At 48.0% G+C, this 12,425-nt stretch overlaps 1 protein-coding gene across 4 annotated transcripts in view; it reads left to right on the forward strand.

The window, feature by feature from the left end:
* The window catches only part of SPTBN1 (spectrin beta, non-erythrocytic 1), a 235,250-nt gene that overhangs the window by 80,625 nt on the left and 142,200 nt on the right, over positions 1-12,425 (forward strand). For 2 of the 4 annotated variants that reach the window (XM_083604699.1, XM_083604700.1), the window contains exon 1: positions 11,081-11,991. The exons of the other annotated variants lie outside the window; for them this stretch is intronic. In XM_083604699.1, the coding sequence (XP_083460825.1) occupies positions 11,883-11,991 (109 nt within the window). In that variant the 5' untranslated portion in view covers positions 11,081-11,882. Of the gene's footprint in view, positions 1-11,080; positions 11,992-12,425 lie in introns of those variants that run through there. 4 annotated transcript variants of the gene reach the window in all.

The raw sequence follows: 12,425 nt of genomic DNA on the forward strand, positions 1-12,425 counted from the left end.
GTGGAAACATAGGTTTCTGGGCGGGAGTTGATCACGGTGAGGGTTTGCCAAACATGCCTTCCTCTTAGCATGTTTCTCCCTGTTGTCCTGAGTTTGAGAATTTTCAAAGTCCATGATACCTTTGGTAAAGGCTGTTCTTCAATTGGAGCGCTCACAGGTCAGTGTTTCCCAGTTGTCAGTGTTTATACTACATTTTTTTTAGATTTGCCTTGAGAGAGTCTTTAAACCTCTTTCGTTGACCACCAGCATTACACTTTCCATTTTTAAGTTCGGAATAGAGTAGTTGCTTTGGAAGACGATAATCACGCATCCGCACATGACCAGTCCAACGAAGTTGATGTTGAAGAATCATTGCTTCGAATCTGTAGCTTACCAATGCACTACAACCCTGTACAATGCCCAGAAATCTGAGATTGAGAAATGTGCTTTGAATGTGCTTTAAAAGCATTGTATGTATGCATCCCTTGTCTTGTTCTTCCTCCATGATCTGGTCCGACCTGTGTGATTCCATATCCCAACTTTTCTGGAGTGGTGAAGCAGCAACGAAGATTGCAACTGTGCTTTTGTAATTTAAGAATGGGACCTTTGTTTTTAAGGAACAGTTGAGTGCTGAGTTCCCCTCTATTCTATCTGTAAATGTTTAAGAGCTAAATGGCCCCAGGGAGTGGTAGCTATTCCAGATTAATTACTTGGGTGTGATTTTGAGTGTGTGCAGTCAATCTAGACAAAACTTCAGTCTTTGCCAGCTGTTTTGGACCACAACTCTCGCCAGCCTCATGGATGTTGTAGTTCAAAACAGCTGTAGGGTGCTAGGTCAATGAAGGCTAACAGTTTTGGTAAGCCAAAATCTTTGATTCAGTCACCCCAGAATGGACAATCAAGTGCTTCTACTCAGGATCAAAATAAATTAAAAAATTTAAAAAATGTCCAGTAGCACCTTAGAGACCAACTAAGTTTGTTCTGGGTATAAGCTTTCGTGCGCATGCACACTTCTTCAGATACTTCAGACTCTGGATCAAGTTGCCTTATCTGGGTTCAACACACCCACTCCTCACACCCAATGGTTACCTTGAAATTGGCACCCTGGTTCAAATTATTACCTCCCTTGCTGTCCCTCCTACCTTTCAGTACATGCACAATGAAAAAAGGGCATCTGGAAGGCCCTATAGTATGTTGTTTAGTCGTTTAGTCGTGTCTGACTCTTCGTGACTCCATGGACCAGAGCACGCCAGGCACTCCTGTCTTCCACTGGCTCCCGCAGTTTGGCTCTATAGTATGAGAGACTGGTTAATTTCAAAAAGTCCTGTGACACCATAAACAATAACACATTTATCAAGGCATAAGCTTTTGTGGAGTAGATGTAACTTGCCTCAGTTGCGATGTGTGAGTAATTTCTTAGCCTCTAACATGCTGCAAGACTCTTTGGCCGGGCTGCGGCACTTGGACCAGGCTGACAGCCCTGTCCAGACAGGTTGCTCAGTGGTCATCTTTCCGTACACCCGACTTAGCCTATCATTTTGAGGATAAAATGGGGCAGCCCCTGGGTCTTCTACGCGGTAAAGAAAAACTGCCCCGCGCTTTGAATCATAGAATCATAGAGTTGGAAGAGACCACAAGGGCCATCGGGTCCAACCCCCTGCCAAGCAGGAAACACCATCAGAGCACTCCTGACATATGGTTGTCAAGCCTCTGCTTAAAGACCTCCAAAGAAGGAGACTCCACCACACTCCTTGCCAGCAAATTCCGCTGTCGAACAGCTCTTACTGTCAGGAAGTTCTTCCTAATGTTTAGGTGGAATCTTCTTTCTTGTAGTTTGGAACCATTGCTCCGTGTCCGCTTCTCTGGAGCAGCAGAAAACAACCTTTGAGAAGAAGCTCGGCCAGCACAGGGGTGTCAACGCTCCTCCTCTGTGAGGCATTACTTGACATGCTTGATCAGCTAAAACAGATGACAGATGTGAAGCTTGAAAGTCCAGAAGCAAGCGTCTCAGAGCATGTGAGCGCCTCGTGACCAGTCTGAGGCATTGCTTAATAACAGAAAAATAAGCAAATCTGAGCCTTGGAGCAATTTTGGACTGAATGAACTGTGCAAGAACTCGCTTCAACAGCTACCCCCTCGGCCCCCACCTCCAAGATGCAAGCTGGCAAAGGTCCAAGCTGTGAAGTAAGCACTAATTGCTGGATTTTCCCTCACTTGTGGCATGTTCTGAGTTTTTGCCATGCAGCAGCCCACTCCCAGGGCGGCAACAGGCCTCCCACATGGTCCCAGGCTGATGTGTTTTCCAGCCCTGTTGTTTGGGTCCAGAGCCTAGGACTTGCTGATCAAAAGGTCGGCGGTTCGAATCCCCGCGACGGGGTGAGCTCCCGTTGCTCGGTCCCTGCTCCTGCCAACCTAGCAGTTTGAAAGCACGTCAAAGTGCAAGTAGATAAATAGGTACCACTCCGGCGGGAAGGTAAACGGCGTTTCTGTGCACTGCTCTGGTTCGCCAGAAGCGGCTTAGTCATGCTGGCCACATGACCTGGAAGCTGTACACCGGTTCCCTCGGCCAGTAAAGCGAGATGAGTGCCGCAACCCCAGAGTCGGTCACGACTGGACCTCATGATCAGTGGTCCCTTTACCTTTACTAGAGAGCATTGGGATTGAGCCTGGGATTGGTTGTCTGCATTCATTCATTCATTCATACTTATATCCTACTTAATTAAGAAAACCCCCAATAATCTTCTTTAAGTGGCTTGCATTATTAAATGGTATAAAACATCGGTGAAGGATAACTATAAAAACAGACTTTAAACACCGTAAACGCAACAACATCAAAATATAGATGGAAGCAATATTTTTAAAACTATTGTGCACGATAAAAATTACATGTCTGGGTAGACTTGCCTAATGAAACAAATGTTTTAACGGTGTTCAGAGCAGGACAACAAAGGCGCCTACCTAATAATAATAATAATAATAATAATAATAATAATAATAGCAAAGCATCATGGGCTCTGCCATTGAGCTATAGTCCCCTTCCTCTTTTCAACCACCGGCCAGCTCATTTTTAAGTTTAGAGCAGGGACAGGGATTTTCTTCCCGCAGCCTGAGGGCCACATTCACTTCTGGACAGACTTCTGAGGGCCACAAGTCTGTGGTGGGTGGGGCCAGAGGCAGAGCAACCAGTTCAGTTTTACCTTGGCACAGGTAAAAAAACTGACGCAGTCTTACCTTCCACACAGACACTCACACGCCCTTCTCTGTCCTCCAGGCAAGTGACCATTATCAGAGCTCAAGGACACATTCCAGCCAGGCACAAATGCAAAATGAGGGTGCAAAATAGGGCCTGGGGAGAATTTTGAGGGCCAGACATAGGGGCCTTGAGGGCCTCACCTGGCTGTCTAGGCCTGAGTTCCCCACACCCCAAGGCCATAAACCAACATGGTGTCCTTCAGCTTTTGTCGGACTCCGACTCCCATGAGCCCCAGCTAGCAAGGCGAGTGGTCAGTGGAGGAATGATGGGAGTTGTAGTCCAGCAAGGTGTGGCGAGGCACAGGGTCCCAACCCTGCAGCCTGCATAATTTCATGAACCTTGGCTATCTCTCTCTGCTTTCCTTGCCTTCTTAATACACTGGAAAGCCCCGGGAACTGGCTGCCTCTGCCAGAAGCCATTAAAAAGCAAGCGGCTGCGGTGCTTTGTTTGGTTATAAACACAGTTCTTCTCTGTGCCTGTTCACCTGTGCTTTGGTGTCACAGAGCATGGAGACTTGCATAGCAACACCTGTTTGCCAAGGGTGGGGCACCGGCAGTTGAATGGATGTGCCTACAGGTGTTATGTACTGCCGGCTTAGTTGCGGATGTTGATTCAGTACAGCAGGAATGGAACGTAACAGTTGCCACAATTGGAGATCCTGATGTAGAGGGAGTATCAAAAGAGCCAATCTTTGTCTAGGGTTACAAATCAGGCTAATATTACTATAACATATATCAACGGCTAGATTTTCCTGAAACTTGGCTCAGGCACTGTGCTCCAGGTGCAATCAAACAGACATCCAGATAGAGGGGAAATGGGGGCCTATAAAGTCATAAATAGTTTGGAGAGAGATATACTGTATATTGCTTACCCTCTGCCTTAACGCTAAAATGAAACTGATAAGCAATAGGTTCAGAACACAGACACAAAGTATTTCTTCCCACAGTGTGGCCACATGCACTGCCCTTTTACTCTTCCCTTTGCAGAGAAAGTACAGTGGTACTTCGGGTTAAGAACTTAATTCCTGAAACTGTTCTTAACCTGAGGTACCACTTTAGCTAATGGGACCTCCTCCTGCTGCTGCACGATTTCTGTTCTCATCCTGAAGCAAAGTTCTTAACCCAAGGTACTATTTCTGGGTTAGTGAAGCGTCTGTAACCTGAAGCATCTGTAACCCGAGGTACCACTGTAGATCGAGAAACAGCAGAGCATTGGAAGATTCAGGGCTCACACAATAAATAATAAAACAAACAAACAAACAAATCATTTATTTATACCCCCCAACAGTATATTGAAAACATGATAAAACATCAAACATAAAAAACTTCCCTAAACAGGGCTGCCTTCAGTTGTTTATTTCCTTCACATCTGATGGGAGAGCGTTCCACAGGGTGGGCGCCACTACCAAGAAGGCCCTCTGCCTGGTTCCCTGTAACCTCACTTATCGGAGTGAGGGAACTGCCAGAAGGCCCTCAGCGCAGGACCTCAGTGTCCGGGCAGAACGATGGGGGTGGAGACGCTCCTTCGGGTATACTGGGCCGAGGCCATTTAGAGCTTTAAAGGTCAGCACCAACACTTTGAATTGTGCTCGGAAACGTACTGGGAACCAATGTAGGTCTTTCAGGACCGCTGTTATGTGGTCTTGGCAGCCACTCCCAGTCAACAGTCTAGCTGCCGCATTCTGGATTAGTTGTAGTTTCCGGATCGCCTTCAAAGGTAGCCCCACGTAGAGCGCATTGCAGTAGTCCAAGTGTACTTCAAAGTACTTCTTCACGCAGTACATAATTAAACTATGGAACTCGCACCCACAGGAAGGAGCGATGGCCAACAACTTGGGTGGCTTCAAAAGAGGATTGGAGAAATTCGCAGAGGAGAGGGCCATCCATGACTACTAGCTACACTGGCCAGAGAGCTGTCGTGTTCACATCCCGCTTGCATGCTTCCCAAGCGGGATGTGAACACGACAGCTCTCTGGCCAGTGTGGCTAGAGTGGTAGACTCGTAATCTGGTGAACCGGGTTCGATTCCCTGCTCCTCCAAATGCAGCTACTGGGTGACCTTGGGCTAGTCACACTTCTCTGAAGTCTCTCAGCCCCACTCACCTCACAGAGTGTTTGTTGTGGGGGAGGAAGGGAAAGAAGAATGTTAGCTGCTTTGAGACTCCTTCGGGTAGTGATAAAGCGGGATATCAAATCCAAACTCTTCTTCTTCTTCACTGGGGTATCTGGTTGGCCACTGTGAGAACAGGGTGCTGGCCTAGATGGGCCAGCCATTGGCCTGATCCAGCAAATCTCTTCTCATGTTCTTAAGACGATGCTTGAGAAGCTGGGCTAATGATGGATCCAGCCGATCTCGTCTTTTGTCCTTAACTGGAGGGAAATCCAGATGATCAACTATTGTGGTAACCTGGTTTTATGATCCTGTTCCTCCCAGGCTGGATATAGAATGCACATTCTTTTGTTTTGTTTGTTTTTTAAATGGGAGAATTGGATGGTTTGGGGTTTTGTTTTTTTTAAAAAAAGAAAGCACCGAAGAGATGCTGTGCGGCATTCTGTCTATTTCAGAGACAGCTGGCAGGGCAAAGATTATCAGGGAAAGGGCTTTAGAGGAAACACAGGGATTTGCTATTCCACGGTCAGAACATTGTTCCACTAAAAGCACTATCTTGCCTTCAGCAGAGGCACGTAAGCTGATGCTTTTTTAGAAGATGGAACTCTCTGTCAGCACTGGAAGCACACAGGAACACACAAAATAGATGCCATAGTGAAAATGAAGCATGAGGTGATTACCACTATTATTATTGGCAATCCCTGCATGCAGCCACATTGTTTTCTAAGGCACAAGGCCAGGTTTTACTCCGCTACTCCAGTCTTGCAATGTTAGCAATCCCCAAAGGTTCTGCCCATATTATATTTCAGGGGAGCAGAAACCCACCATCGGGGGGAATGGATTGCATTCGTTGAATTTTGCATTAGACAGCTAAACGCTCGGAGAATGTTTGGCGTACACCACATATTTTGGTTTCATTGCCATCACTTTTCATCAACATCACAGGAATTAACTGAGCGGCACTTACTTCTGAGTAAACAAGCCATAGGAGTGTACTGGAACTGCAGCCCTAAATGCCGTTAACCAAACAGTAAGGACTGTTGTGCTCAGAGGGACTTACTTCTGAGTAAACAAGATTAGGACTGAGTCGTGTATAGGACTGTGACTTTACTAGATCACTGGACCCCAAAGTTTAAGTAAAAGGCTACTGTAACCATATATTTAGCATCTGATTTTATCTGTCCACAGCCTTTGTGAAATTTTGCATGTGTTTCTAAACCAAGAATAGAGTAACGAGTGCTCCAAATTGATTTATACCTCATCTCTAAAAGCCTTGAAGAAGAAGAAGAAGAAGCCCTGACAAAGTCAACAAGACCCCTTTTCTGATGAGGAATCTCGTTTTGGGAATAAACTCACACATCCCACATAGAACAGGGTGCTTGGAGTAGGCCGCCTTCCTCTTTTGGAAGAGAGTGGGCACGCACGATTCTGAATGCCCCGTGTTGTGTGCCATTCTGTCTCTCCTACAAAAAATTAGTTTCGCATTTACTGCATGACTAAAAAAAATGGCAAAACTACAGAAACCAAACAAAGGCAACATTTTGCAGTGTTAAAAGGGGAGGAAGGAGGGGGAGGCGGGAGCTCTGACTCAAATGAAAGGAATTTGGGTACTCAGTGAATAATGTTGGTGCAACCAGGAGCCTGTAGCATGGCAAGGAGGCAAATGCAAACACATGGGTTGGGTTCAACAGCAAGTGATCTATGTAGGATGAAATACCCAGTGCCCTTATTTCAAAGGGACTGGTTGAATTGAGAAGAAGGAGAAGAGACATTTACTCATAACTCTTATTCCAGAGGGACGCGGGTGGCGCTGTGGGTTAAACCACAGAGCCTAGGACTTGCCGATCAGAAGGTCGGCGGTTCGAATCCCCGCGATGGGGTGAGCTCCCGTTGCTCGGTCCCTGCTCCTGCCAACCTAGCAGTTCGAAAGCACATCAAAGTGCAAGTAGATAAATAGGTACCGCTCCGGCGGGAAGGTAAACGGCGTTTCCGTGCGCTGCTCTGGTTCACTAGAAGCGGCTTAGTCATGCTGGCCACATGACCCGGAAGCTGTACGCTGGCTCCCTCGGCCAATAAAGCGAGATGAGCGCCGCAACCCTAGAGTTGGTCACGACTGGACCCAATGGTCAGGGGTCCTTATTCCAGTGAGGGGTGTTTTCTACGAGGCAGGCCACAAATCTTGCTATTTACACAGGAGGTCACTGAGTCCCGATCCCTGGTCTATCCAGTTAAAAGCAGAGAGCTCAACTGTCCCGTCCTTCATCACACAAAGGGTGTTCCCAAGCACACTGAGGGTGCATTGTAGGTAATTGTCACAACCCACACCAGCCACTCTTTCACAAGGCCTAAGAAGGGGCCTTAACTGCAGAGCAACGTGTGCATAGAGCTTCCCTGTACAAGGCATGGATCCTGGACCAATCAGTATCCCACCTTGTATGGAGGAGCTGTGCACATGAACACTGGTATATATACAGAAGGCTCCTTCTCACTTACGGAGCGCATGTAGGTATCTCTGCCAGGCTTGGTGCTGGTGGGGCATGTGACCATCAGACGTATCAGGGGGCAGAGCCTGTGGCTCCATTATCCTTTCAAGCACCCTTAAAGTGACTGATCTCTCAGCATCCCGATTCATAAAATTCAGATAAACCTACATTGCAAAGTTGTATGAGAACATAGGAACCTCCCTTACACCATATCAGACCTTTGGTTCATCTTGCTCATCTCCAGGGCTTCAGGCAGGGGACCTTCTGGAGATGCCAGGAATTGAGCTGTGGACCTTCTGACCCTAAAGCAGATGTTCCACCACTGAGCTATGGCCCCGCTGTGCATATCCAAGGAAGAGAGGAAAGCTTGGTGTCTTCTGGTTAATTTGTGATAGCTATTTCTCATGGGCAGCTGCCGCTGAGTGAGCCACCTGCACATGGAAAATCTTACCTCTTGTGCCCACTTCTCATAGAATTCTCTCCATTTCACCACCATACGTTCCAGGCAGTATGTTTGTGGTGACCTGAAGGTGAGCCAGACAGTGACAACCAGTCAGCATGGTAAGCTGGTGTGCAAACATCACACCAGAGACGTTTCCAAACAGCACCTGAGGGCTGATTCATCCATGCCATTTCATCCCTGGACCAGCTACTAGCAACAGTGGCTCTGTTGGAGGAAGCAGGCCTCTGAAGACCAGTTGGTGGGAATTTCAAGTGTGGACAGTATTGTTGCTCCCAGATCCTTCTTTAATATAATAATAATAATAATAATAATAATAATAATAATAATAATAATAATAATAATTTTTTATTTATACTCCGCCCATCTGGCTGAGTTTCCCCAGCCACTCTGGGCGGCTTCCAATCAAGTGTTAAAAACAGTACAGCATTAAATATTAAAAACTTCCCTGAACAGGGCTGCCTTCAGATGTCTTTTAAAGATAAGATAGCTGCTTATTTCCTTCACATCTGAAGGAGTTTCCACAGGGCGGGCACCACTACCGAGAAGGCCCTCTGTCTGGTTCCCTGTAACCTCACTTCACGCAATGAGGGAACCGCCAGAAGACATTTGGTGCTGGATCTCAGTGTCCGGGCTGAACGATGGGGGTGGAGACGCTCCTTCAGGTATACAGGACCGAGGTCGTTTAGGACTTTAAAGGTCAGCACCAACACTTTGAATTGTGCTCGGAAACGTACTGGGAGCCAATGCAGATCTCTCAGGACCGGTGTTATGTGGTCCTGGCAGCCACTCCCAGTCACCAGTCTAGCTGCCGCATTCTGGATTAATTGCAGTTTCCGGGATACCTTCAAAGGTAGCCCCACGTAGAGCGCATTGCAGTAGTCCAAGCGGGAGATAACTAGAACATGCACCACTCTGGCCAGGCAGTCCACAGGCAGGTAGGATCTTAGCCTGCGAACCAGGTGGAGCCCTGGACACAGAATTAACCTGTCCCTCCATGGACAGCTGTGAGTCCAAAATGACTCCCAGGCTGCGCACCTGGTCCTTCAGGTACACAGTTACCCCATTCAGGACCTTCCCATAGGCATCTGGTTGGTCACTGGGGTGGATTAGAAAGGCCATTGGTCTGATCTGGCAGGCTCTTCATATTTCTTTATGTTCTTAAAACTGTGTCATCAAGTGCAGCAGCAGAACTTCCATCTCTCCTTGAACAACTGTGGGTCATTGGATGCTGACTAGTCAGCAGATGTACCATGCATATAAGTTTCCACAGCTGTAAACTAAACTTCACTTCTGGATTGTTTCTCCTCCCCTCTCCCAAGTATCCTACAGCATCACAGCAGCAACAGGTTCCTTACTTTCAGAAATTTGAATATATCCATTGTTTTGTGACTGCTTCCAATCTGGGGGGATAGGCCGTCAAAGGCATCTATCCCATTTTGGTACAGAGGATTATCTGATAGCCAGCTTCAAATATCTAAAGGGCTGTCACATTGAGGGTGGAACAAGCTTGCTTTCTTCCACTCCAGAGGCCAGGACTCAAACCAGTGGATTCCAGTTACAAGGAGATTCCTGCTAAACATCAGGAAGAACTTTCTGGCAGCAAGAGCTGTTCAACAGTGGAACGGACTCCCACAAGAGATGGTGGGCTCTCTTTCCTTGGAAGTTTTAAAGCAGAGGTTGGATGGCCATCTGTCATGGATGATCTGGCTGAGATTCCAGTACGTTTCCAAGCACAATTCAAAGTCTTGGTGCTGACCTTTAAAGCCCTAAACAGCCTCGGTCCAGTATACCAGAAGGAGCGTCTCCACCCCCATTGTTCAGCCATTCCAGTGCCTAGGGCCTTCTGGCGGTTCCCTCATTGCGAGAAGTGAGGTTACAGGGAACCAGACAGAGCGCCTTCTCAGTAGTGGCGCCTGCCCTGTGGAACCTCCTTCAGATGTGAAGAAAATAAGCAGCTATCTTATCTTTTAAAGACATCTGAAGGCAGCCCTGTTTAGGGAAGTTTTTAATATTTAATGCTGTATTGTTTTTAACACTTGATTGGGAGCCGCCCAGAGTGGCTGGGGAAACTCAGCCAGATGGGCGGGATATGAATAGTAAATTATTATTATTATTATTATTATTATTATTATTATTATTATTATTATTATTCCTTCATTTGCAGGGGGTTAGACCAGGTTCACCCTCAAGATCCCTTCCAACTCTACAATTCTGTGGTCCTATGATCAGCCATATCTGTCACGGCCAACAACTGCCCCCCTTACAGGATGCTCTCTTGGGAAGGGCTAATGTGCCCTTACCCCCCAAAGACTTCATTTAAAAACCAAGCCCTTGCAAAGTAGAGGAAAGCCCTCATTTTAAATGAAAGACACAGAAATGCAAACACTGCTATTATGTTCCAAGTGTAATTTGCTAAATGAGCAGAAGGCCTGATGGCAACTGGATGGCGAGGTCCATGCCCTGCTTTCCAGGCGTCAAAATATTTAGCATCTCCAATTAAATCAAATGGGACTAAATTGCTGGGGGAAGAGGGCTCATTCATAGTTTCCAAAAGTGTGCATTTCTAAGGATTTTTTTTTAAAAAAAACCCCGATGCTAAATGCTGAATGAGTATTTCCAGTCCCGGGAGAGTTAGCTACTTTCTATCTTTCCCTTTTTCTCCTTCCCAGTGCGCAGCGCTGAAGATAAAGGAGGGAAAAGTGCCCTCCTTTTCAGGCGATAGTAATCTGAGACTTTTCCGTTACATGAGGCTCTTAACAAAAGAGCGTAATTCTACCAGCTTGCTTTTCGGAAGGTACCATTGCCTCTCGGCCGCGTGCGCCAGTAGGTGCCCATCCCCTCCCGCTTGGGAACGGGCGCGCGCCCCGAGCTCTCGGCCTCCTTTCCGGGGACCTTTGGAGAGGCGTCCCTGCGCGCGGATGCTCTCGATCCCCAGCGAGCTCCGCCTGGCTTGGCGCGCGCGATCCACCGCCTGCGCTCCCCACCCCGCCGCCTCCCGCCGTTGGTACAGTCCTCCACAATGCTTTATGCTAATCAGTGACATCACCGCCACTAAATACGCCGCCAGTGGCTACTGGGGGATCTTGCAAAGTAGCAGAAAGGTCTGAGAGGTGCGGGGAGAGGAGGGAGGAAGGAAGGAAGGAGCACGAAAGCAGGGCGGGCGGGCGGGCGGGCGCGCGCGCTTCGACTCTGGACTTGCAACCTGGGCGGGTTGTTTTGTGTCTCTTTTTGCGTGGATCCGGATTGCAAGTAAAGAAAGCTTGCAACCCGAAGTCAACTCGATCGCGCGCAGGGGGATCGCCAGCAGCCCACGCGGGTTTAAGTTCGCGCGCGCGCGCTATAGGATGCCATCCTCCGCCGGACTGCTTTGAATCGAATCGGGTGTGGAGAAGGCTGGGACTGAGATCGGAGAAGGATTTATTTTCATTTTTAAAGGAACCGTGGAGCGAAAGGGCACCACGCGCCCGAGGAAACTGGGATCCGCTTGGATTTGTCTTTTGGAGCAACCTGTGGGTTGCGTCCGTCTCCTTTTTAAAAGCGCATCCGTTCCGATTCGCATGCTGGGATCTTAACCTCCGAGCGGCTCCCTCTCCTCCATGGAAGTGCAGAACCCGGCTAGCATGCCCGTGCCCTTGTCCCCCGCGTGCCCCGCCTCGGTGCCATACAATTACAATCAGCTGGAAGGGAGGTTCAAGCAGTTGCAAGGTAAGCGGCTGCACTTCGCTTTCCCTTTCATCAATAAAATAAAATAATGGAGCGTTGCTGCTGCTCAAAACGGCGAGTTGATCCCGATACTCCTTCGAGCTTCGGTTTGGCGGCGCGCGCGCAGAGGACACCCGATTTCGAAAAGAATAGGTGTATTATATTCCCAGGTTCTGCCAGGCTGGTTTTCCTGGTTTCACGGGATCCCGGTCACGGTAACCTCCTCCTGGAAAAGGTGATCCGGGGCCCCTCTCGGACTCTGCCATTGAGAACAATAGGACAAGGAAATGGGGGAAGAGGGAGTGGTCTTTTTGTCTGAAACCCCCTCCGGCGATTTACAGCCTTCAGGTGTAAAATCTCTCCCTCTCCCTGGCTCTGTGATCCTTTGGGCGCACTCGGGCGACCACAGGATGACTCCCAGCCGTTTCAGGTGGGCA

This window comes from Podarcis filfolensis, assembly GCF_964270895.1.
Source record: "Podarcis filfolensis genome assembly, chromosome: 3".
NCBI classification, from domain to species: Eukaryota; Metazoa; Chordata; class Lepidosauria; order Squamata; family Lacertidae; genus Podarcis; species Podarcis filfolensis.